Below are 24864 nucleotides of genomic sequence, written 5' to 3' on the forward strand. Positions count from 1 at the left end.
TCACAGAGACAGTTCCACCTGGCTCTGATAACGGTGTGAACCACCAAGGCTTCAGCCAGTCAGGGGAAGCACATAACACCTCTGCTCAAGTGTATTTAAGAAATAGCAGCAGCCACTGGAAGAGGAGACACACTTGAAGAGACATACAGCTGGAGATGCATTCCCAAAAGGAGGTGCTCCATGCCAAAGGTGTGCACTCCCAAAGGGACAGTAGTAGTAGTCTCTGGGTGATCCATGCCAAAGCAGGGGTGACCTATGATGAGCAGGCACAGTAAGAAAGAGTGGCAGACAGAAACCACTACACATGTGACCACAATGTCTTGTGCCACCCCCTTCCTCACTGGAGGAACTGGGACGGAGTGGGACCTGTGGTAAAAGGGTAGTTGAGAGATGGAGGGGCGAAGAGAGGTGTCTGGCTTAAGTGGAGTCTGGAAGAGGGGGAAGAAAGGTGTTTGCTTATGCGTTTAATTATCCAGTGATCTGAAGTTTGTGTGAGTTGGCAATAAAGGAAACTAAGCAAAAATCCCCATGTCAAGACTGTTTTGCCAGTAACAAATGCCTGCGTGCTGGCTGTGCATGGATTACAAGGGGTGTCACAAAAGCTGGCACATTTGGCAGAGGGCTGCATCAGCAAGTCGGCGGAAACTGTTGAGGGATTTGCAGCTCTGACATCTCTCCTGGAGTTATGACCCAAAATGAATCCTTTCTCAGAAAAGAAAGGTGAAGATGGAACAACTGGGACTCCCAACAGCTGGAAAAGGTGTGCTCAGGTCCTCCCAGCAAAGACTCTCTGTCTCTCACTAGCCAGGGAATGGTGACCAGAAAGGAAGAACTATTTGCTTTAGATTTTTCACTCAGGGTCCAATCTGCAGTGTGCCACATAACTCCTGGTCAGCTCAAGTCTGCTGCTGGCATGGAGAGATGTGCATAGTGGGTGGGAATCCTGGTAGGGTGGATGGGGTGAAGCCCTGGGATTATGCTCTGTGAGCCCACCAAATGTGGGTCAGGAGAGAGGGGTCAAGCTGCCCTGGCCTGAGGCAACCATGGAAGTGGAGCATTTAAGAAGTGGCAGAAATTGGGGGCAGGTCTTCTGGGCCATCATTTGGGATACAGAAAAAGACAGTAAGTAGCAGCCAGCTGCTGGTGCTATTCTGCCTCTGTGGCCCAAATTCTACCCTACAGCTACTAGGAAGTGCCAAAACTCAGTAGCAACTGTGAATTGCTGAGTGACCACACCAGAACTGTGGTGTTCACACAAAACCTGTGAAATCTCAGAAGGGTTAACAAAAGCAAATTGGCTCTAACTGAACAATACTGCCTGTGGTCTCTGTTCCTGCTTGCCTTCTTTCTTTTCTCCCATAAAAGCAGCTTAATAATTGCCTTTCAGAAATTCCCAGCTCTGATCTGTGTTCCTCATGGAAGGAGGTAAAAATAAACCAATACATAAATGACATAAAAGTAATGAAACTGGGTACACAGATTTCATACAAAATTAAATGGGATCAACTTGACATACTCATTACAAAAACAATTACTCTCATGACTTTATTCCCTGCTACAGCCACCTCAATTTTAGGCTACAGCATGTCAATTTTAATTCAACTGTTTGCTGGAGGCTCGGAGTCTCCAGCCAAAATGTGTAATTTTGAGAAGAGGAAGTTAAGTGACAAGTAGTCTGATTCTGCGGGGGGCTGACCACACTGAGCTCCCCACTGTTTGAATAAAACATTGTGAGTGCTCGGGCTCTTCCAAAGACAAAACAGCTTATTGGGGTCACCAATACAGATTTACAGCTGGGCTTTTAAAACGCACATAGAGAAGCCTCACTGACTTGACCCATTTGGGGTATGCAGCATTTAAAATGCTGGGTTAGAATCCTTTTGGTTCAAGTTTGCTGTAAGCTAAACTAGTGAGTGACTAAATTTCATGTAGCTTTTCTGACAAGAGTAATTAAAAGCCAAGCCTTGCCCTCTTTCCAATTGTCCCTTCAATGCCCAGCACATTTACAGTGCTGCATAACCAACTGCTGCTATTTTTACACTACAGTGACACTCTTTGTGCTGGGACAGGCCAAGCAAGACCAAGACTAAGGCTGGTATGGTCAGCTCTGAGTTGTGGTGCAACATGAACAAGATGAGAATCAGCTCCTTCACAGTTAACAGCCAAGGCTCACAGATTTAACGCTTGGAGCTGTTGTAGCGAGCTGCAGACTGGGGCTCCTTCCACGTTACATTTTAGTGGCACAAAACGGCAGTAACTCAAGAGGGACTAAAAATTTCAGATGGTGCTTCCACTGCCTTGTTGCTGAGGTTTCAGAACTTCATCCCCAGGGGACTCTAACACCAGGATGCAAATGAAAACACAGCTATGAAACATGCAGAATTTGTGTAGCATTGTCAAAAAGGAATTGAAAGCGTCTAGATTGAGCCAAATACAGCACCTTTCTGTACATCCTTTATTCCTACAAGACATAAGACTTGTACTGTAGCTCATTTTTAAGGAGGACCAGTGTCAACTAATTCTCCTGCTGGCTAAAAATTTTGTTGCCAGATCACACAGACAGCTAACTAGGTGGAGCAGAGTTTAATAGCTGCCTTAGTCCTTTGGCCCACTGGACAGCAAGCTTTCTCAAACCTTTCTGCAACTTTCACTAGCTCTGTGGTGGCCAGGCCCTAAATGACTATGCTGCACAGAGATCCATGCAGCATGCTTGTGCTGCTCTGTGTTCTGTCAGGGAGCTGCCATTAACTGCCTGCCTGACCAGCATCAGGCCTTTCCATCGCTCCAGCTGACACAAGCAGAGGGTAGCATGGGACAGTGAGTTATCGTAATACAGATAAAAGGTTGCCAGCACCTCTATGTCACTGGCATTTGCCACTTCTAAATTATGAGATAACTACCAGCACTGTCTACTCAGACCATTTTTTCAGAGGTTTTGATGACAAGCAGATTTCGCTGGGGGACAAAAAAGGTCCCAAAACTGTGCACTGCTTCTGGGAACTGGCATATGAAGCCAGAGGGAATCAAAGCTCAGACGTATGCAGCACATCTTTCTGGTGCACTGTTTAAGCTTGTATCAGATGCAGATAGATTCCTGTGCAGCTCTTTCTTCTGCAATAAGCTTGTGCTTGAAAACAAAAGCACAGCCTACAGTGCCAAAAGAGTTTTGCAAGCCAGCCAGGTGGGGAGCCAGTCACACAGGTTGCTTCCATAAGCAATCTACTGGTGTCCTGGTTTTGTTGAAAACAAGACCAGTTTCTCTTTTAGTGAATATTCCTTTTAGCTAAGTTCTTCTAAGTAACCACAGTTTTCTGAATTTGAATGCATGTGTTTGCAGACAGGAGCTGATAACGTAAATGGTATGCAAGGTCACTGATAAAAATGCACATCTCATAAGTGAGAGGGGCATATTTGCAAGGAGGGGTGAAGAGAACAGGTGACTAAAATTGACTGAGTATTCCATTCCATCCACGTCATACATAAAAGTGGGAGGTCCCAAGGGTCTCGCTCTCTTCGACTATGGCTGGCACCTGAAGAGGACCCTGCCTGCCGTCTCTGTGATCTGAGACCTGGTTCCAGACCCTGAATCCCTGAATCCAGTTCCGGTTTGCTGCAGAGTCCAGCCCAGGACTTCTGAGTGCCTGCCCTGCAGCTGCTGGAGCTGGCTGAGCTGCCCCAGGAAACTCAAGATTTGTTTTGTATATTTTGTATTATTTTCTCTATTTTATTAGTACCATTAGTAAAGCATTTTTAAACTTTATTCCGACTTGCAAGTCTCTCTCTTCTCTTTTCCTCCTATTCCCTTTCCTTGGTGTGGAGGGCTGGGTGGGTGGGGGACCAGGTTAAGAGAGAGCATCTGCCACAGTTTATTGTCACCCTGCAGTAAACACTGACAGATTGATTGGCATCCAACATGGGGCTCGAAAGCATTAAAATTTGGCACAAAAAGGGGTAAAATTTGGAGATTTTGGTGTTCTTACTGCTGTGAGGTACTTTGAATTTTCTTGGCAAGGTGCCAACTCATAGGGTTGAGATACAGGTCTGTGTGCTTTGGACATTATCTAGTAGTATTAAAGTAGATTGAATTACATTGGTTTAAAGACGCTGTGGCCTAAGTTGTATCAGTTACTCTCCACAGTGTGTTCTGCAGTACCTTATTTGTGCTGGGCATATTTCACTAATAGGTTCATGCATTTTATTACATCTGGAAACTGGACGATGGTGATAATTTTACTGTGTGGTTTGGCACTGGTTTATTTTATTATACTCCAGCTGATAATGAATTTATACACGCTATTGTTGTATCTAGAGAAACCTCCAGTAGAGATTAAAGAGAAGTACACCTACGTGTTTTCTAATTGGATGAGCCAATCTATAGAAAAATTGACTAACAATACTTTTTCCTTTTACATTGGGACAGATTACAGATGTTTTTGAGAGCTTTGAATACCCCTGGAGCTTTGATCGTACTTTGTTGGTATTGTCAGGTTTGCTGAATGTGTGTCAGTTCGTGCTAGTGATAAGAGAGACGAGGTTAAAGAGGATTGTGTCTTTTTTTACTCCTGAGACTTACGTGGCATCTGCTGAAGCCTCCGCAAGACGCACAGTTGGCGGCTCCACACAGAGCCCGTAGCCACTGCCCCCCCGACTGCTCCTTCTTCAGCCTCAGCAACTGCCAAGGCACCTCCAGCTCCCACACAGAGCAAAGCTGCCAAAGTCACTGCCCCCGACTGCAGACATTGTTGCTTCTCCAGCCTCAAAGACTAACAAGGCAACTACTGTACCACCCCCACACTGTGCACCACTGCTGCTGCTGCAACCACAACAGCCACTGTAATTATGCCAATGCTGGTGACAGTCATTTAGACTCTGGAAATAAATCAAGAGATGGTGAGCCCATGTCAGCATCAGTTGCTGGTTGTAAGAGAGTCACAAGAAGGACTACTCATGCTGCAGATGATGGCCAAGGGGTATCATCAACACAAGGAGGAGAGGAAGTGACCACTTGATCCTTTTCTACAAGTGAGCTGAGAGATATGCAAAAAGACTTCAGTCATCATGAAGGTGAGAATGTTAGATCTTGACAAAACTCATCACAAGCTTTTTTGTCCTTGAAAAACTCTTTACTATCATGTCTCATCCCTATGTCCAACTGACTTTCTTTTCCTCAGAACTCATCCCCAGAAAGTAGTATTGAACCAGACTGCGTCTAGTAGGCACAGACTATCAGTTAAGTGTGGTGTTCACAAGCTCTCAGTTTCCCCATTTTCACACAGGCTTCTCTTTCAATGAGCCTAGGTTTTCTGTCAGATCAGGAAAGCTAAAGGCTTCTCTCCTGCACAACATCTACCACTAGCCTTCCTTAGTCTCCAGCATTATTGCAGTCTAGGTGCTAATAATAAATACCTGGGGGAATTTAGGCCAAAAGCGACAAGTCTTACCACTTTGTAAAGTGCTAGGTGAACTAGTGAACATTTTTATGGTACATTTTAACTCTTTAGAAATCTCAGACAAAGACCACAACAAGAGCCAATGTCAGGGTGAAAGGACAAGAGGCAGGATCAAAGATGCCTTCTATCTAGCATGACGTATGGGATTGCCATGGTTCTGTCTATCAGCATGCCTCTGTGTCAAAGTGTGAGTTGCATTTTGTTTCGTGGATTCCATTCCACTTCACATTCTGCACTGTCACCTTCACAGTGCTGCAACTCTTACTCACGGCAGCAGCTGGACATACTGGGATGAACCCACATGCTGGAGTAGTTGTAGCAGAACAAGGGCAAGAAAACCCATCAATCCTGAATGTCTGAACAGTGATCTTACTCACTGGCTCCAAGACCCAAACAAACAGCAGCTTATCAGATGGGACCAGAGTCTCAAGCTACCTCAAAAGAGGAGAAGAATCAAAAGGGACTCCTCAATAAACCAGTGTATACTGTAAGACAGGAAACATTCTCTAACAAAGTATACATGAACCATGCTACAGGCAGTGACGGTACCTGCCACTAGTAAGAGAAAGAGGTTTTCTCGAGTCATCTCTCTTGTCAAAAAGTCAAAATTCTCAGTGCATTCTGGAGTATAATAGCAATGGACAAGAGACTCCTTTGCAAGGCCTGTCTTCCTTTCTCCCCTGCTGAAGATTTTAGCTTAAAACCTAAGCTCTCACATGCTGCATGAATTGGGGCTACTCTGGTGCTCTGTTACCCAAAAAAGGGTGGGAAATCTGTACAGAAGGATTCTGCTGCCTAAGAAGACTGCTCAACAAACACGGGACTCTTGAGGCTACTGCCCTCATCAGTGTTACAGCTCTAAATGAACTACCTACTGGGGAAACCCCAGCTGAGCTTTGCCAATTGACCGCTTTTTGCAAACAGAAGGGAGCATATGGACCAGGAGGAACCCATACACCAACCACCAGGACACCCAATTTGGATAAGCAGAGAGCTAGAAACTGCAGTTTGGTATGCCATGTTCCAGTATTTAACTCATGGACATCCCGAGAGACCCGTAAGTCAGAACAGTGCCTAACAACTTCCCAGACCACTGGTGCTGCAGTGATATAATGTCACTGGGTCCAACCACGTGAACATGGTTGCTCTCTCTCTTGATAGTCACCCCCAGTTCCTTATCCCTGTCTCCCCCTTGATGTCAGCCCTCCCTCAAATCTGCTGTCGTAAGTGTTGGTACCAGCTTCCTAAACAGGAACAGAGGCATGGACCTGTTTCTAACAGATGCCTTTTGCACAATTCTGCTCCAGAAATTACTGGATAACCATCTCACTGCAACTGAGCCTGTGTGGAATTCATACCTGTATTCAGCAACACCTCCTGCATGCTTCTTCATGGCTGTATCAGAGCTCATTCCATAGAAGAGTTTCACCTTCTTGCCATTCTTTTCTATAATCTCTCCAGCGCACTGGTCATGGCCCGCAAACATTCCTCCAAGCATGACAAAATCAGCACCGGCTCCTGTGATCAGCAAAGTGACAGGTAAGGAGGCAGGGAAGGGAGAAGAGGCTGAAAGACAATGCAAGAACACAGTGGCCTCCAAAACCAATAGCCAGGCCTAAATAGTTCTGTACAGAGAGTCCCCTCCTGTAATACATGCAGCAAACTTGCAATAAATGCTTTACTGAAGAACTGACACATGCTGAATTGTATTTCTCTGGTATTTAAAATGCAAAGAATCGTCTCCTGTTGTGATGACAAAGATATAGATTACTCCCCTCCACCACACATGCTTTATTTTCAAATTCAGTTTTAACCCTTTACTCATATAGTATCTGAGCACAGTTCCTTATTAACTACTATTGTGAGTGCGGTACTCATAAGCCATAATTCCCAGGGCTAAGACCTTTTGAGCTCAGTGCTGTACAGAGAAGACAGCTACTACTTCAAGACATTTCTAGGCTACAAACTGTGAGTAGGAATGTATCCTGAAGGAAGGCATACTCATTAATATAATGTACTCCTCCCAAGACTGACATAAAACAAGCCATCAGCCACATGCATTCAGTGTAGGTCTGCGTGATCCCTTGTCCAAGAGATCTGGATGGGTCTGCATTTGGTTCCTGTTGTTTAAAATCTCTGGGCTAAGGACCATCACCCCTGGGTTCTGCAGTACTCAGTGTGTACCACAAAGGAGGCCTAACTCATAGCTACAACTCCTAAATATGTTCCAGATACTGAATAACAACACAGAATACTCAATAATACCTGTTCAGTCTGTCCATCTCCCTTGGTTTTGCAATTCATGAAGTCAGTTCCACTGGGACTAAGATCAGGAAGACGGTTTTTGGAATCACTCTTGATTTTCTACTCTGATTTCCAATATTTCCAGCTGGGCTGGAACTACTCCACCAGCAGCTTTTGCTGTGATATTCTGGCATATCTCGTCTTGCTTGGAAAAGTTTGGCTTTTACTCTTTTATGAGCCTGTGGTGACCCATCCCTGAAACAAAGCACTTTCCTGTTCAGACTCTCTGCTTCTTCAGTGTTTATGTGTCAGAACAGGCCTCCCCTCTGCTCAGCTTCTTCACAGAACTGGCAAAAAAACAGGGCTATAAACCTCACTTCACAGAAAGCAGATGAGCCCAAACTAACCACACCCTGTTATGAACATGTCCGAACTCTGGGGAGATCCCAGGCTAGGTAAAGTCTGGAATTAGGATTTGCTCCGATCTCTTTCACTATCCAAACAATAGCCTTGAAATCCAAAGACTAAGTGAAATCATTATCCAGTCTGCTCAGCTTCTGCCATCTGTTGAAAAGACAAACCTGAATTTGGGAATATTTTGATCTCAGAATACATGGCAACTGTGGAGTGCGCACTGATTTATAAAAGCCAGTTCCCTCCCTCCACCCCTTTGCCAAAGAGCAGACCTAGCAGCGACGCCTGGGAGCAGAGCACCCAGCTGCTCTGCTGATCTCACCCCCCTTTGCCCAGTTGTTGTTTGAAAGGAACAATATGTCCGTGGTAAAGCGATATTAAAAATGAGGCTTGTGCAAAACTGCTGAGCACATCACAGGCAATATTTATAGCCAGGCACCCATTCAGGCATCTTATCATGCCAGCTACCTGGCAGATTTTTCCTGAGCTTTCTTGTTTCAGGTGGCTGAGTTTTAAAGCCTCAGTTTGAGTCACATCTGATACTACTATTAACCTGCCAAAAACGAAGGGACCGCTCATCCTCCTTTAAGACATTCTTAATTACTGGTGAGGAGTTCCTGCTGTTGCCTGGCACAATCTTGCTCCACCTTTGCAAAACATAAGTGCCCTGGGAAGCCTAGTTTATGTCCCCTTTATGGGTAGAAGAAAACATGAGGAAGGAGGGACGGATATGCAATCAAGGTTTCAAGGAGGGGCTTTGAATAAGTCACAGGCTTGCCAAAGGACACACTGGATTCTTTACTTTGTCAATACTATCCTCCCGATTCCCAGTTCTAGTCTTGTCTCTGGTTATGGGTCTCATAGCCTCCAAATTATTAATGCAAAACAGTCACATGAAATCTACACTTCAGAATCACAGAATTTGGTTCCTGTGCACTTAAATGTCTATTTATTATTTTTCTTTTGATTGCGTATTTTGGGAGGAAAGCAAGTATGTTTGGATTACAGGATTGAAACACATCCAACTTGAGTAACTTCTGCAAACTACAACATAATTCATCAAGCTCTTCCAGAAGAGAGCAGCCATGTCACAGCAGACACAGCATGTCTAAACACTGGAATGACACATGCTTACTGCCCTGCAGCTCCAGCAATGACAAGCTCGCATTAGATATATTTTTCCAGTGCTCTCCAGAACTTTCCACCCTGCTTCAGTGTTGCAAAGATGTCTGAAAGTTTCGAGTCTGTTCCACTGCTTTTCTACCAGTTAACATCCAACCAGGAAGCTCTGGTTTTTAGCATGGTCTTTCTTCATTTCTGCATGATGTTCCATGTGACATTTGCAATGCCCACCTGCAGTCTTTCATTTTCAAGGACAGATAGACAACGTACCATTATTTTAGATTGTAGGAGACCAGGAACACCTGGCAACAGCCCCCTAGATAATACAGGATGGGATGGGGTGTGCTGCATACAATCATCGCAGCTCACCCAGAGTTTGTTAGACCTGTCCTCTTCTCTACACAATGACACTTCAATGCACTGATGCTGGGGAGGCCTTAGCTGCATATGGGTTGATTTTGCTCATTAGCACTTCTCAGTGGATTCTCTTTCAAGCGATTACAGAACGTGTGTGCTGACGCCAGCCCAATCTTGCAGCACTCACACATTTCTGCTGGATCTGGATGGAATCCCTCAGACATCTTTTGTACACCTGATAATACAAGTTACCGATAACCAGATAGGCTCTGCACAAATTCAGCTGGAGTCAGCTTGGATTTGTAGCCTGAGCAGCCCTCCAGACAGATGCAGTGTAAGTTTGCCTGGACCACAGCTCACCCTGGAATCAACATTCACCTGTGCTCCAGCTGAGCCTGTGAGCATTTGCAACAGTAGATGCACACACACAGCTATTGAAAACATGAAAAAAAAAAAAAGCCTGTATGATCTGTTACATATATTTTGGAACGAGTATATGTCCCCAATTGACCTTTCCACTCAATTTTTCCTTCCTTTTACTTCCCTGCTCCTCTATCTCTTCTCACCACTGCTGTAAGGAGCAGCAGTGTTGTGTTTAAGATGCTGGCATAGGATTCAAAAGGCACATTCTGTTCTTGTCTGTGTCACAAAAATGTATGTGACCTCATGCAACTGAACTCAGTATTTCTGTGCTTTGACTTCTCATCTTTAAAAAAGGAGACAGTAGTGCTTCTTTGGGGCATTCTGAGAAACGTGTTCATATTATCAGCCTTTCCAAAGGTGCAATTATGCGAGCTATCCAAGAGCCCAACACAAAGTTATTTGATGCTTTCTCTCATTTCTGCATCAAAACACTTTTCTTCTTAATCAACCTACATCTTTTCCATTATCATCTCCAATATCCAGATGGCAGCGACATCTTCAGTTTCCCAAATCCATCCAAAGTTCCCATCCAGCCGTTCCAGAATTTTAGCAATCTCTCCCAAAGTACCTGTAACTCCTGCATTTTTGTCCCCCAACTTTAGACTACCTTGTTTCCCCTGTCAAAACGCCCTGTCTGACTCCTGACACCAGTCAGTGGTGTCACCTGCCACTTGTAAAGCCCCTCAGCATCTCCTTCATGGTTCTTCACAACTCCTCACTTGCACTCAGTACCCTCTACTCCTTCTGTGCCCACGAACTTGCCTCCTCCAGTCACATCTTCAGCCGTTTTTCAATGCTAGTCTTCACATCTGGGACTCCCTTACACTTTTTATGATTCAGATGGCCCTTCTGTCACTGCTTTATAACGAACACATCAACATCCCGTTTGTGAAGACTTCACAATGACCCATCAAAACCAGATAGCATAATCATTTTAACCTAAAGTCCCCTCTCTGTGCCTTGTCCATGCTATGTCCAGGCCTCCTATCCTCAGGTGAAACTGTACATCTGTGTGTTTTCACGCACAGTTTCTGCTATCCAATATATTTATGTAACTCCTTGCCCCCAAGAGGCTCTCAGCAAGCGCAGAGGTCTGTGCTAGACAATTCAGTATCGATATTGAGGCTTTGGCCTGTAGAAGCTGGGCATGGAGGCTATCTTCTACGTGGCTTACATAGCCAATCACCTCAACAGCATTCAATAAACACCAATAATAATAACAATATCTAGAAGCTTATTTTGCCACCCACCTTTAACTAATTCACACCTGGCTCCAGCTAGTCAGATGCTGACAGTATGTCTATCTCAATTATATGTAACCAGATATGGTAAGTTTATTGCCTCAGGGTAATCTCTATCAGTTCCAGCCCTGTACCTGTGACACAAAGGTCAGACTGATCTGTCTGGCCTACTGTCAGGGTAGAACTACTGCCTGCATAATCTCAGCTTTCTGATGCTCCTCTGTCCCAGGGAGAACTCGTGGTAGCCTTCAAACACATACCACTGTGAATCCCAGCACCTCCTGACAATCAGCAAGGCCAGAATCTGCCCTTTCACAGGTTTCATGCAAGTTTCTGTTCAGTTAGCCCAAAGAGACAACAAGGACCCTTCAGACTTGCTATAAATGTCACAAAGGAAAACACTTGAAACACTTTGAAGTTGGTTCTTGTTGTTCTAACTTCTGGAAACACTGTTGTTGAAGAAAGACCTTTTCCACAGGGCAGGTTTCTGTGCAGGCAGATGGGAATGCAGTGAGGTCACAGTCCCAGTTCACAAGCTCTCAACAACAATGCCAGCAATAATCAGCGAAGTGATGGAGCCAGCAAAAGCCAGGCAGAACAAAGGCCTCATTGCAGGCAGCATGATGTCAGCAAGGGCTGGGCTGAGTCGGGTGTTTTTTTAATACAGCTTTGTTGTCAAAGAGGGTGGATGCCACTGTTCACCTATGTCAGAATCCCCCAACTGGAAGTATCTATTCCCCATGTCACATTCCCCACTGGGTAATACAAGGGTGCTGTGAAATCCTGTGACTAAGCAGATGCCTTGCTGGTAGCAATCACTCCACAGCTATGCTTAGAATTCTCTAATTAAGCCTTCCTTGTCATCTGACCTGTCTGAAAAGAGGAGCTGTCTGCAAACTTAGAAGACAGATTTTGGTTTCAACCTTTCCAGGAGGCCCGGAGTTTTTCTTGGCAGGCCTGTAATCTGAGTTTAGGCCTGCTCCTGTTTTCCATACTTGCAAAGCCTCCTGCCAAGCAGACATGCTGTAAGCATAATGTGCTAGCTCTTGTATTGTACCACCCTGAAATCCCAATGAGACTGTGCTCTCCCCACTGTATTCCAGGTACTACCTCACTGTGACATCTCCAAAGGGTCTGGCATTTTGCAGAGGCCTTTAAATACCCTGTCGGTCCAGGATGTGTTTAGTGCCCGGTTCACATACACTGCTGCAAGGTTATGGCTAAATGACAATCCTGACCTTGACCACTCACACCAATGTAACTTTCATGCCCAACAAGGAATACCTACAGACTAAATTCTCTGTTCTATTAGCAAGAGCGGGTGCAATTCACTGAAGCTCTTGGCATGAGAGCAAAATCTGTTAATTATTAACTCAGATGTTTTAGATATCTGCTCAGCTCTAGGGGATATAGTATAAATAAAATTTCATCCCTTCAAGTGGACAGCTGATCCCAAGAACATCTCCAGGGATCTAGCCTGCCTTTCTGTTTTGTTCTTCTGTCCAACACACATTCCACCATCTCTTCATCCATTCAAGGCCCAGGTCAGCCTCATCTGGCAACGTTACAGGCATCTTTGAACCCTACTCAGAAGAAACTCTTATCGGTTTCCTTTGTATTACTGTCCCAGAGGCTGTATCCCATGCACACCTGGCAGATAGTTTCTAAATAGGACTTTGACCACTGTACATTTTGTGCTGTAGAATTTGGACTGCCTGGTCCAAAGAGCAAATTCATGTCTGGTGTATTAATTTCACTGGAGTCACCCACGGGGACGAATGTAACCTACTGCTGATTAGGCATTCAGGGTGACATCGACTCCTGCATCATTGCTGACGGTGCTGGAGCTGTGCGGGGTGTAACGGGTGGCACCACGCGCCGTCCTTACCAAACGCTTTGGCGACATCTCCTGGGCAGCTGCATCCTCCGTCCTGCACAAAGAAAAGGTGACAGTGAGTGGTAACGAGCCCACTCAGGGACAAAGTGAGCACTGATGCTCTGAGACCTGCCCAAGAATGGCCCCCTGAACAGAGGAACAGCATGTCAGGAGCTGACTGTGCTCCACTGGCACACATCATCTTGGCTGAGTTTTTAGGGAATCCATATTGTCCTTTCTATTGCTTTTCTTCTTTAGGCTCATTTACTCTATCAGTCTACTGATAATACCACTCATAACAGCAGAAATGCAAATTCCTGACTGCAATTTCCTAAATCCCATAAAGTAGAAAACAAAAACTCCTCTGATGATCTGAATCATTCCCTGACATTTTAATGAAAGGCTACATGACGCAGAGGTACCACAAACCCCTACCTTAAACCACCTAAGACTTTTAAAATCACTTTCTCAGCAGTTTACAATCTATTAAAAGGTCACAGTGGGAGGGGTGAGGAAATATACCATCAGCTATGTTGGATTTTGATCTGATAATCTCTAAGCAAATTGGGTAATCTAATCTTTCTTAAGCGAAAATGAATCTCTCATACTCCTCATTGTTTGCTATCGGTTTGATTAAGAAACAGCATTTTTAGATCTTTAACATCTTAGAACTGTGTGTTTCGGTTTCAGAGCATAGCAAAGAAGTGGCTGATCACAAGGTTTCAGTTGAGGGGAGGGAAATTATGTATGTGTGACAGGGCTATAAAAAAGGGATGGCACATAGCAGAACTCATCACTTGCTGGGGTTCTTTAGGTTTGTAAAGGTCTGAGCATCAGAAGAAAGATCCTTCTACTCTACACAGCCATTGTACCAAGAGGGCTCCCCATTCCTTTGACGCTCAGGGTCCACTACACACTGACAACACTTATCCTGTGTTTGAAGCTATTCCCCAGACTTGTGTGGCTACTTTATTTTATCTCACCTCCCTGTTGGCACAAACACATGCCTGTGTATGACCTGCAGCTGAGCACAGGCAGACACCCCCACCATCAGCCATTTCAGACATGGCTTTCGCAGGCAGCTGGCAGGAGAGCCAAGTGATAGAACCTTTCTGTGCACAGAAAAGGATTCAGACACAAACTAAGCAGCTGGATCCAAAAGTGAGTGGCTTTTCAAAAGGCATCCCACCGCAAATAGTGTGTGGTAGAACTTTAAAGGCTTTTATTCCCTTTACTGATAACTTCTAGCATATTATGCCTTTTGTTGAGCTAGACACTCTGGCTGTCAGCTCCAGAAAGCGGTGCCGGGCTGACAGCTGAATCTCTCCTGCTAAGGGCTATGCTTGTGCGATTCTTTCCCTCTGACAAGTCTGTCAGAGCCTGGAGGAGAGTGTGAGTATATGTGCACGTGTCAAGGGAGAAAGACCTGAGGTAGAGAGATCTAACAATCTTCAAAGAGTAGTGTCAGGAATTTGCCTGACTCTTACTGTCTGACTGAGACAGGCTGGCTACGAATGTTCTCTGGTAGATGGGTTTCAGTCTGCTCTTGTTGGGTGGCTCAGTGTCTGACTTTTATAATTAAGCCAGTTGTGGCAGTGGTGGAGGCTTTATGCTTTCAGAAGTACCATGAGGATGGAGGCCTTACTGTGTAATCATTAATCATCAGCTTCAAAAAATATCACTTTGAATGTCAACAAATTACAAAATGCTGAGCAGATTAAGAGACTTCCCAAAAGCTCATGAGTTACCATTTAAGATAAAAGGAACTGATGATGATGATTCACAGCACTTCTTTATCCATAGATGTGTCCACTTACTTCACATAATCAGGTAATTTTAATGATTCACAGAAACGGAAACAAAAAGGGGACATACTAAGCAGTAATGCCAGAAAATCCTATATAATAAAGTTCTATGTATTAAACCACTTAAATCCATGTGAAAAATCAAGCACTCTGTCTAGAACATAAGATTGTGCTTCTGCTGCATTCAGCTAGTCCCAAGAGGGGCCAGGGTGTGGACTCAAAATGACTTGTCCAACTGGTGGGCTACCATCATGGAGCTTGTTGCAGGCTCAGCCTTTACCTCAGAGCCCAAGGGAAATGAATGTGCACAAATCCCCTGTGAATTCAGCAGAACTGGCACTATCTTGAAGTAGGCCTACTGGAAAGGTTGGCCTTGGGGCCTGTAGAGGGCATGATTCTGAGACAACTGGGTGCTAAGCTGGAGGAGAGAGGAAAATAGCTTTCCAATCAACATATTTATTTTAATGTTACTAAAATAATGTTATTTTCCCCAGTCTTGTTCTCAGAACAGATAAACCATTTAACAACAAATTTAGCCTGAAGAAAGAAATACAGTATGGAAAACCAGTATGAACTGGTTGAATATTTAATATTATATGCAAATTATAATAAGCTTGTAACTATGATCTATATGTTTCAAGCAACCTTTATAATAATAATACACTGTATAACCAGCCCTTCCTACAGTATTAGCAAATATAGTATTTTTAATGCAGAAGATATATAAAGTATGTGGCACATATAGCAGTAGAAACAATACATATGGTGCTTAATTCTGAACTACATATGCTGGGTATACGTCTGTGTTGAAAGTGTTCTGTCTGGAGGAAGAGATGGTATGGCAGTAGCTGGGTGAAGAACCTCTTAGTCATCCTTTCCACTGAAAGCTGGTGGCCATCATGCAGGCAGGGTGAAGGGGAAATAGGGATCTCTGTCAAATGATAGCCAAATGAGAGAAGACACATGGAAGGCTGCTCTCCATTCCCCACATTGCTGGCTTACTAGAATACGTGACTGCCTCTCAATCCAGCAAAGTAGTTCTCTGACCTACAAGAAATAGAAACTTTATCTCAAGTAGGGCGTTTCTGAAGGAACTCTCCTGCTAAATGGTCTCTCCACTGTAACTTGCTGCTGCAACTTGCCAAGGCCAATGGATTAGCAGGAATGAAAAATGAGACCATTGGCTCCCAGACAAATAGCATAGGAGAGAAACAGTGCCTGTAGCTTAGACAAGGCTTTCCTCTCTTCTTTCAGTGAGTCATGAAAGATTCATTTCTGAGGTGAGTTTTGAGTCTTAAAGATAATTTAGCATGAGGAAAGTAACTATTAATAGTGCAATTTCACCTCCGCTTTCTCTGTGTGACTCTAGAGAGACACCAGGCGTTCACTTGGACTATCATGTTTGCCTAAAAACTGTCACCTTCTTTGTCAATGTATCAGCTCCAAAAATCATACATGATCACTTCAGCAATAAAAACATGTTTAAAATCCCAGACTGTGCTGCCATCCTAGCAGAACTAATGGAGAATGGGCTTCCAGTGTGCTGTGTTCCTTGTAGTGCTTGTACTGTGCTCAGCACCATCACTGTCTCATTCATGAGTGGGGCTCCTTTCCCTTCTCACCTAAGCTGAGACAACAAAAAAGAGGAACAATTCGATGAAGGTACTGGATGAGACAGAAGTGGATGTAAGAAAGCGCCCCAAGGGACTAACCCATATCACACCACCAGCTATAGTCTACATGAAGATAGCTGGTAGGCTTTGAATCTTTCCATATCCTTCCTGCCACTTCCATATCAATGTAATAAAAACCTGCTATTTTCTCCTGCCGAAATGACATAGATGTGCTAATACTCTGACTTTAGGGGTCTCCTTTGGCTCAGGTAAGGTGTGCCGCTTCCTGAATCTACATAATGACAGTAGTGAGACATTTTAAGGGATGCCATGCATACTTGTTGCCACTAGTCGAAATTAAATACTTAGGCTTTCTCCCATATGGTGTTTTTCCCTCAGGAGGATACCTCTCTTTTGTCATACTCTTACCAGAGCTCCGGCAATGACCATACAGTCCAGCCTTTTCTTTCTCCAATCAACATACCAATACCTCTCAGAATGCTGCAGAATTCAGGCATGATATCCTCAGCCTTGCTTCAGTCTCCTTAGCTTGGGTGACAGAGTGGAGCTGCAGTGGTGTTAGAGACCCAGCTACACCTGAAGGCCCAGATGTTGTATCAGACAGGTATTAAATTGCCCTCCTGTGCTCCCCCTGTAATGGCTAGGGGGTTGATAGGCATGGGCTCACTAGAGCCAACATGATTTAAGCAGGTCAGGAACTGATACATCCACAAAGCAGCAAAGAAGAGGAAGAATAGTACAGAACCATCTGATTTCTCAACAGTCTAAATACACACCCCCTGTTTTCTTGTAAAATCAGGATAATAACATTCCTCTGAGAGTTGCTAGCAGAAAACGATTATTGCAAAACTAGGATAGGTCTCTGAGCACTACTGTTAGAATGACACCTACAGATATTCAGCCTTCATAGTAATGAGTCAGTCTTTCATGCTCTATTGCACACATGTTCTGCTGTCTGCTATAGGCATAAACATTTGTAATACTGCCCAAGTCATAAAAATCACAGACTGCTTTTCTTTTTTTTCTGCACAATTCAAATAGGGGAGCCATGGAAAGGAGGGAATGCATATGCATTAACAATAAAGAGCAAAAGAGATGTGACTGTAACATATACTGGTTCTCCTGCTCCATTATATCCACAGCTCCAAGAAATACAGTCAAGCCCTTTGCCTATTCACAGTTTGTTCTCCTCTCCCCTCTTTCCTCAACAACACAACACAACACAACACATGCCCTTCCTTACACAGATACTAGTCACAACTGGTTTGAACAAATCCAGGCTTTCCAGTGATTTCACTTGGCAGTAGATCTAAAACTCAGTGTGGAGTCTCTTCTAGGACCACAGAGGGAGGCTGCTGGCTGTGAGTACCTATGAGCACAGCACACTGGTTAGCCCCTGTACCTCCCTGAGTACCTCGCAGCCAGCCTGCAGAGACTGTGCAAGCCTGACGCAGGCAGTGGCACACTGACTGGCTGGGTACACCTGAGCACACAGGAGCTTTGGGAGCCGCAGGCTGCAGCCTAGCTCAGTCTGAGGCCATGTGTGCAGATTTACTTTTTCTATGCGAGGTGAATCTGATCTTGCTGGTGAAGTAGAAGCTGCCATTAGCAGGCAATACAGGTACATACTCTTTTTTTCTCCAAAGGCCCATTATTCCCCCAGATCCTTGTGAGAGCATACGTGGCTCATGTGCCAGCTGTGTTCTACAGAGCCAGCTCTGAAAAACTCCTGCCCCTGCACAGAGAGCTCTGTGAAGATGCTATCTGAATCAGTCCAGCTACTAGGGCACAGATAAGCTCATATTGTTTTACCTTGTACTCCCTTCTACTGCCTGACTGTCCTTCAGTGCCAGTCTCTGGGGAAAGCCATGTTACATTTCACTCGCTTTTCAGAAATCTTTTGTAGGAATGACTATTTGCTTCAATGTGAAAACACTATCAAGCTTCCTATTCTGTTCACATAACAGCTTACTCCATTCAGGGAGCAAGAAGCAGCTTTGCAAAGGCACAAACAGGAGTATAGGGGTCAGCTGGAGATGACAGGATAGCCTTTAACATGCGGGCTATTGGACTGTTTGATTCACCTATTCCACAACAATTTGCACAGTAGGAATCTGAGAGTAGGTGATATTTACTTACAGAGATGATATGTCCTTTCAAGCCATGTGCTGAGTCTGCACACTCAATAACAGCACTTAGCTGTGGATATCCCACCCCTGTCTTAATCCGAGTGGTACAGACAGAACCTGGACAAGAGAATGAAAGGAAAAAAAACATAGCCCATTAAGCTGCCAGAAGAGATACAGCTTGTTTTCTTCCTCTTGTGGAAAAAATGTGTTTCTACCCGTATTATGTTTCCCTCAGGAAGTCTCTATTGCCAGTGTTGGCTTCTCGTGGATAAAAGGAACACATAGGAACTTAAGTTTTGAAATGCTATCACACCACTTCATGGGAGCTGTAATTGAGGTGACTAATTTCCCCCCATTCTTCTGCAAGGCCACAGTTCTCAGTGTAGGTCTCATCAGTAATGCTTCCCTGTGAGGGAATTACTATATCACAAAATGTGAATCCGATTGAGTTGTCTAAAGGGAAGGGGGACAGAAGGACCAGAGACCAGAGTCACAACCCATAAGACTCAGCAGCAGCATTTAACACCTGAATATTTCTTCCAATAAATATATCTCTTTTCTACATACAGTTTTGAACATAATTCTCATGGAAAATTTGTGCTCTTTTTTTTTTTTTTTTTCTGGAGATTTTCCACAAGGGAGAGAAACCCATCTTTTGCCTAGTTCTTAAAACAAATATTTGATTGATAACAATAGTTGGAAATATAAGAAAATCAGCACACAGCATTTAAAAAGTGAGATAAGTAATCATCAGAAAGCTGCATAGTGTAATATTACAAGAAATCTACTAGCTATATCTGATCACTTCAGTTATAGTTCAATATAGTAACATGGGTATAGATCCTCTGGAATACCTTCTCTATTTTTCTCCTCAAATGAAAAGTCAAAATGAGGACTGCTTTTGCCAGTCCAGGTCTTATATTTTAGGATAGAGACCACAAACATCTGCATTATAACAAGAATTTCAAAACAGATTCTAAACCAAATACAGTGAAATCTGGATCCCTTCATGCAGCTGATATCCGGGTATACTCAACCTATTAGCAAAGTAAAAGTTTCCAAAGATATTGTAAAGAACTGACAAGGTGAAAACACTGAGAAGTATTTCTGCAAAGTAGGAAGAAGATTAGTTTTAAAATAATCTCCACAGGGTATGCATTTATATATGTAATGCTTTATAATAAACCACAGCCACTTTCCACAGAATGGACCATTATCTGGAAAAGAGCCTCAATATCTGATCTTCTGTGAAGAACATTTGTTACTTGTGGTTTTGCGTGCTCAACTTGTACAGATCTGTTCAGGAAGATCTCCAGAGGGGGCTACACAGCATTTACTCCTATGTCCACTCTGAGGCTACAAAGTATAATATTTCTTCTTTTATATTCCAAATTTGCCTGTGACAATTGCACCAGATCTCTATTGTTTATTCTTCACCTCTTTTGCAGTATTTATTGTTATTTGCTGTCTTCTGAGTGCCACTGCAACCTTTATTACATTGTTTCCTATGCTCAAATTAATTAATTCATGAACTGTATCTATATGGCACTGTATAGTAAACGACCAGCCTGCACGGGCTGATCGCAGCTATACTGTCAGTGCACTTGTGTTAGCGAGTTTAAAATTTAGCCCACGCGTGGTGACCCCAGCTGCAGTCTATAAAGAAAACAGCAAGAGGAAGTAGCACATGAACAAATGCACAAGGGCAGGAAAGAAAAAAGGGAAGACAATATGGCAATGTATGCCAGACGACAATATTAGGGTACAGAAAGTAGGAAAAAACCTGTAAGAAGTTTAGGGTCCTCTCATTTATCCTGGGAACATTACAGTGATAGGTAGTGCATTAGTGTAAGTTTTATAGCATTACTATAGCATTAATGTAATTATTATAGCTCCCAGGCAATAGTAACAGGTAGAGGCAATGTCATCCATACTTCACAATTAATACCATTTCATTTTCAAAGACAGTGACAAGATGGTCAACCTCAGAACACAAATCATAAAGCTATTTAGAAAACTATCTTTCCTTGATAGAAAGGGATACCTGAACACAGTATTCTTTGAGCTGGGATGATTCAGCCCCTTCTCAACAGGCTAGAAAAAGTGTTCCTAAACACAACACATTACCACAGATACTGTCAGCAACTCAGTCCTTCCAATAATAGTCATATTCGCTGCCAGAAGACGGAATAATGAACACTTGGCAGTATGAAACACTAGCACCTTGTCCTTGTATTTCTTAAATATACTGTGTGCAAGGGCACTGTTATCTTATTGACCTTCATGGGTGTGGGCATCCCAATGGGCAAGCAAACAGCATTATACACTGGTTCATCTGGACAACTCCCCCACCAACATTACCATAAGTCACCCTTATTTCCCTGGGTTTGACTTACCTGGTCCAATGCCCACTTTAATAATATCTGCTCCAGAAAGAATAAGTTCTTCTACCATTTCTCCTGTCACCACATTGCCTGCCTAGACAGAAGGAACAATATCACACACACGGGAGATTTCAAGACTACTGCAGTAAAGACTAATGATGATAATGTAGAATTTTATCCAGAGCTTTTATAAGTTGAACTACATAGAGTCAGAAAGAACATTGTTCACCATAATGTCCATTGTGTATGCCACACAGATTAAACAAATCATACGGGTACATTTCCAAGTCAAATGAATTTCATGATTGGTCCAGGAAAACCCTGATCCTTAGGATCTCATCAGGATATCTGCTTTGTCTGCCATCCCTCTAATCCTCACCAAGCAGCTCCCAACCACATCATCCATAACCACAGGGGCTATACAGTCAAACCTCTCCCTTACGTACAGTGCAACTCTTCCACCTCTCCTGCTCTGCCTATCCCTCCTGAACAGCCTGTAGCCCTCCATTCCATCTGCCTACCTCACTTTGTGCAAAGATGGTCAGATCTTATCTAAAACCCCAACAAATCTCTTTCTTTTTCCAGATTTAGTATTTTGAGTAATGAAATAATAACAAATGTTTTTATTTCTGCCATTTTGTACTTTGGTGCCAAAACTGGTATGTACATTCAAACTACATAAATAAAGGTATTTATACTATATACATTAATTGGTTGTAAAGATGCCAAAGATGAAAGAAAGGGGTTTGTTTCCCTCTGCATGAACTTTGGAGAGATGTAGAAGGCATGCTGTTTATGCTAAGATCTGAGAAAGAAGTCCTGAATTGTTTTGTGTTCTTTACCACGTTTTTCCTTGCACTTCCATAGCCCTTCTCCTCCTCTGGCCTTCATCTTCGATACCTTTCTTGAAAGTGATGCCAGCCCTTTCAGCCTTTGTTTTGCTCCTTCAAGTAATCAATTTCTTCTGTAGGCCCTCCACACCCCTAATCAACTTCTTAGTCTTTGTGTGCCTTCATCCAAGACAGAATTTATATTTCTTGAACCTGAAGGAATGACAACTGTCCATAACTGGTACAAATGAGTTCTCACCAGGGCTTTGCACAATTCTTGCCTTTCCTATGGAAATATCTTGCCTAACACACAAGAACGCATTTGTCTGTATCACACCGGTGGGTTGCAGTCACCCTGTGATCTACTCATGCCTCCAGGAACATTTGCCTACTCTCACATTTCCAAACTGGAGCAGGAACTCCCCCTTGACATTGTGTTACCTGTTTCTGCCCTGCAGCTTTTCTTGCATGCTTTCTTGATGTAGGGGCCATCTCTTCTATCAGGGCTTCAACCAGTAAGGAGTATAATGGCTATAGAAACACACCATGAGATACAGCTTTTTCTGGCTCACAGATGTCATGAAATCCAGAATATGATGTGGACAAGGAAACCTACATTTCTTGAACCATGGTTTTCTGCAATCTAAATTCAAAAGACCTCACCATGAACTTCACTGTTTCATACATTTGACAGCATCAAAGCATGAAGGGTGGAACCTGAGAGCTGTGTTAAGGAGGCTTTCACCCATCAGTAACCTGCTGGAGTACAGCTCCATGCTTTTATGACCAGGAGATCCAGCCCGCCACTAGCCAGGAAAGCAACGGACACACTGTGTAGGTGTATTCTCAACAGGAAGCTGATGGTGTCAGTCTTGTCAATTTAGCAATGCATATCTGCCTCCTAGGAAAGGTAATAACCACAGCTGGCATTAACTGAGCTTCCATTTTGGAAGTTTGATTGCAGAAAGTGCCAAATCAGCTCATTTGTCACTGAAAAAGCTCTAAGAGATGAAATATTGGTGGGTCAGTGTGATGCAGTTAGTGGCACTGCTGTCTGTGCGGATCAGCTTTACCCTGATCTGTGTGAATACAGGTCTCAGAGTTTTTACATGAAGTATGGAAGCATTTAGAGAATAGGAAGGTTGTTGCTGATCATGCTGATGTGGGGAAGGAGCTGGCTGGCTAGGTGACCATCTGACAGTGAAAGGCAAATGCATCTCTCTAAGAGTCCCTATGTGCCTGCAAGATAGCTGCAAAGAAGGACTGAAGATTTCTGCTTTTTATAAGTTCACCTGAAACCACCTGAGTGCATGGGGGGATGGGGTGGGGGATGGGGAGAGGGGAGAGAGGAGAGAGGAGAAAAGTGAGAGGAGAGGTTGTGTTGGACCTACAATGATCATCTAATCTAACTGCCTGACCACTTGAGGGCTGACCAGAGGTTAAAGCAAGGTGCTAAGGGCGTTGCCCAGATACCTCTTAAACACTGACAGGCTTGGGGCATTAATCACCTATAAAGGAAGCCTGTTCCAGCGTTTGACCACCTTCTCAGTAAAGAAATGCTTCTGAATGTCAAGTTGGAACTTCCCCTGACTGATGCAGCTTTGAGCCATTCCCACACATCCTGGCACTGGATCCCAAGGAGAAGAGCCCAGCACCCCCCTCTCCACTTCTCCTCCTCAGGAAGCCGGAGAGAGCAATGAGATCATGCTTCAACCTCCTCTCCAAGCTGGACAAGCCCAGTGTCCTCAGCCACTTCTCAGAGGACATGCCTTCCAGCCCCTTCCCCAGAACTGCACACAGTGCTCAAGGTGAGGCTGCACCAACGCTGAATCCAGCAGGACAATCACCTCTTTGCCCAGCTGGTGACGCTGTGTTTGATGCACCCCAGGATGGAGTTTGTCTGCCTGGCTGCCAGGGCGCACCTGCCGACTCACACTGTCCCTGCTGTCACCCAGCACCCTCAGGTCCCCTTCTGCAGGGCTGTTCTCCAGCCACTCCTCTCCCAATTTATACTGGTGCACAGCGTTACTTCATCCCAGGTGCAGAATGGGGCATTTGTTCTGGTTCAGTTTCATGCCATTGATGATTGTCCAATGCTCCAATCTCTTTAGATCCCTCTGCAAGGCCTCTTATCCCTCAAAAGAGTCAACAGCACCTGTCAGTTTGGTATCATCAGCAAACTTGCTAATGGCGCATTCCACTCCTGTCCCCAGATCTTTGATGAAAATACTGAACAGATCTGGCCCTGGAATTGGGCCCTGAGGAACACCGCTGGTGACTGGTCACCAGCAAGATGTAGCCCCACTCACTACAACCCTTCAAGCTCTGCCCTTCAGCCAGTGCATCGTCTACCTGCTCATCGCACCGCCGGACAACTTGTCCAGAAGGATGCTGTGAGGGATACTATCAAAAGTCTCACTAAAATCCAGAAAAATTACACCCATCACCTCCCCTTCATCTACTAGGCAGGTGACCTTATTGTAGAAGGAGATGAAACAGGACTTTCCTTTTGTGAACTTGTGTTGACTATGCCTGAATATTGCATTGCTCTTTAAATGTCTTTCAACAGCACCCAGTATGATCTTCTCCATAATTTTTCCAGCTACTTGGGTTAGACCAAAAGGTCTGCAGTTTCCTGGGTCTTCCCTCATGTCCTTCTTGGAAATTTGAATAATGCTGACTAGCTTTCTGTCAGCAGAGACCTCCCAACACTCCCAAGACCTTTGGTAGGTGACTAAGAAGGCTCCTGCTGTAACATCTGCTAGCTCCTTCAGTACTTTGGGATTAATCCCATCAGACCCATCATCAGACATTTGAAAACGAAGTTTGGTTTGGATTTCAGCTTTGTGGCTTGTCTCATGTCTACAGCATGTTCCTAACTAGAAAAACTGCACAAAATAAACATGCATGAAACACAAGTCTAGTTGCCCACATCACCCATTTTGCACTTGTGCT

The 24864-nt window shown here is 44.0% G+C and overlaps 1 protein-coding gene across 1 annotated transcript in view; it reads right to left on the bottom strand.

Annotated features, from left to right (window-relative positions):
- GMPR (guanosine monophosphate reductase) overlaps positions 1-24864 on the bottom strand; it is a 42331-nt gene that overhangs the window by 3972 nt on the left and 13495 nt on the right. The window contains exons 5-8 of the mRNA XM_080339561.1: positions 21092-21173; positions 18706-18812; positions 13140-13182; positions 6809-6968 (exon numbers count right to left, since the gene is read on the bottom strand). Coding sequence (XP_080195687.1) covers positions 6809-6968; positions 13140-13182; positions 18706-18812; positions 21092-21173 — 392 coding nt within the window. The remainder of the gene's footprint in view (positions 1-6808; positions 6969-13139; positions 13183-18705; positions 18813-21091; positions 21174-24864) is intronic.

This window comes from Nesoenas mayeri (assembly GCF_963082525.1).
Source record: "Nesoenas mayeri genome assembly, chromosome: 2".
Taxonomy (NCBI): domain Eukaryota; kingdom Metazoa; phylum Chordata; class Aves; order Columbiformes; family Columbidae; genus Nesoenas; species Nesoenas mayeri.